Here is a 315-nt window from a genome sequence, read left to right as displayed (position 1 = left end):
CAGCTTGCCCTTGAACATCACCAAAAAGGGAGACGGCACCACCTGGAAAACACTAACTACGCATCCCCGCTGGAAAGGATACGGTGCGAAGGCATGGTGGGTTCTGAGAAGTATGCCACGTTTCTTCTGAAGTAAGAGAGAACTCTTGTACTAATTAACGGAAAGCCTAGAATCAATTATCCTGCTGAGATAACCTTTCTCTGCTTCTAGGAGCAAAGATACTGGACGATGTTCAACTCCAGCACCAACTCCTGGGGAAGCAACTGCAGTCACAGCACAGTAATAACCAAGACAGTCCTTCCCCTGGTCTACTGC

General features: G+C 48.3%; 1 protein-coding gene across 1 annotated transcript in view; it reads left to right on the top strand.

The window, feature by feature from the left end:
* Window positions 1-228: 228 nt before the first annotated feature.
* P2RY14 (purinergic receptor P2Y, G-protein coupled, 14) overlaps window positions 229-315 on the top strand; it is a 999-nt gene continuing 912 nt past the window's right edge. The window contains exon 1 of the mRNA XM_010154234.1: window positions 229-315. This exon is cut by the window's right edge and continues 912 nt beyond it. Coding sequence (XP_010152536.1) covers window positions 229-315 — 87 coding nt within the window.

Source organism: Eurypyga helias, unplaced genomic scaffold (genome assembly GCF_000690775.1).
Source record: "Eurypyga helias isolate BGI_N326 unplaced genomic scaffold, ASM69077v1 scaffold42766, whole genome shotgun sequence".
Lineage (NCBI taxonomy): Eukaryota > Metazoa > Chordata > Aves > Eurypygiformes > Eurypygidae > Eurypyga > Eurypyga helias.
The sequence above is the reverse complement of the archived record's forward strand: the minus strand, read 5'-3'. Positions and strand labels throughout refer to the sequence as shown.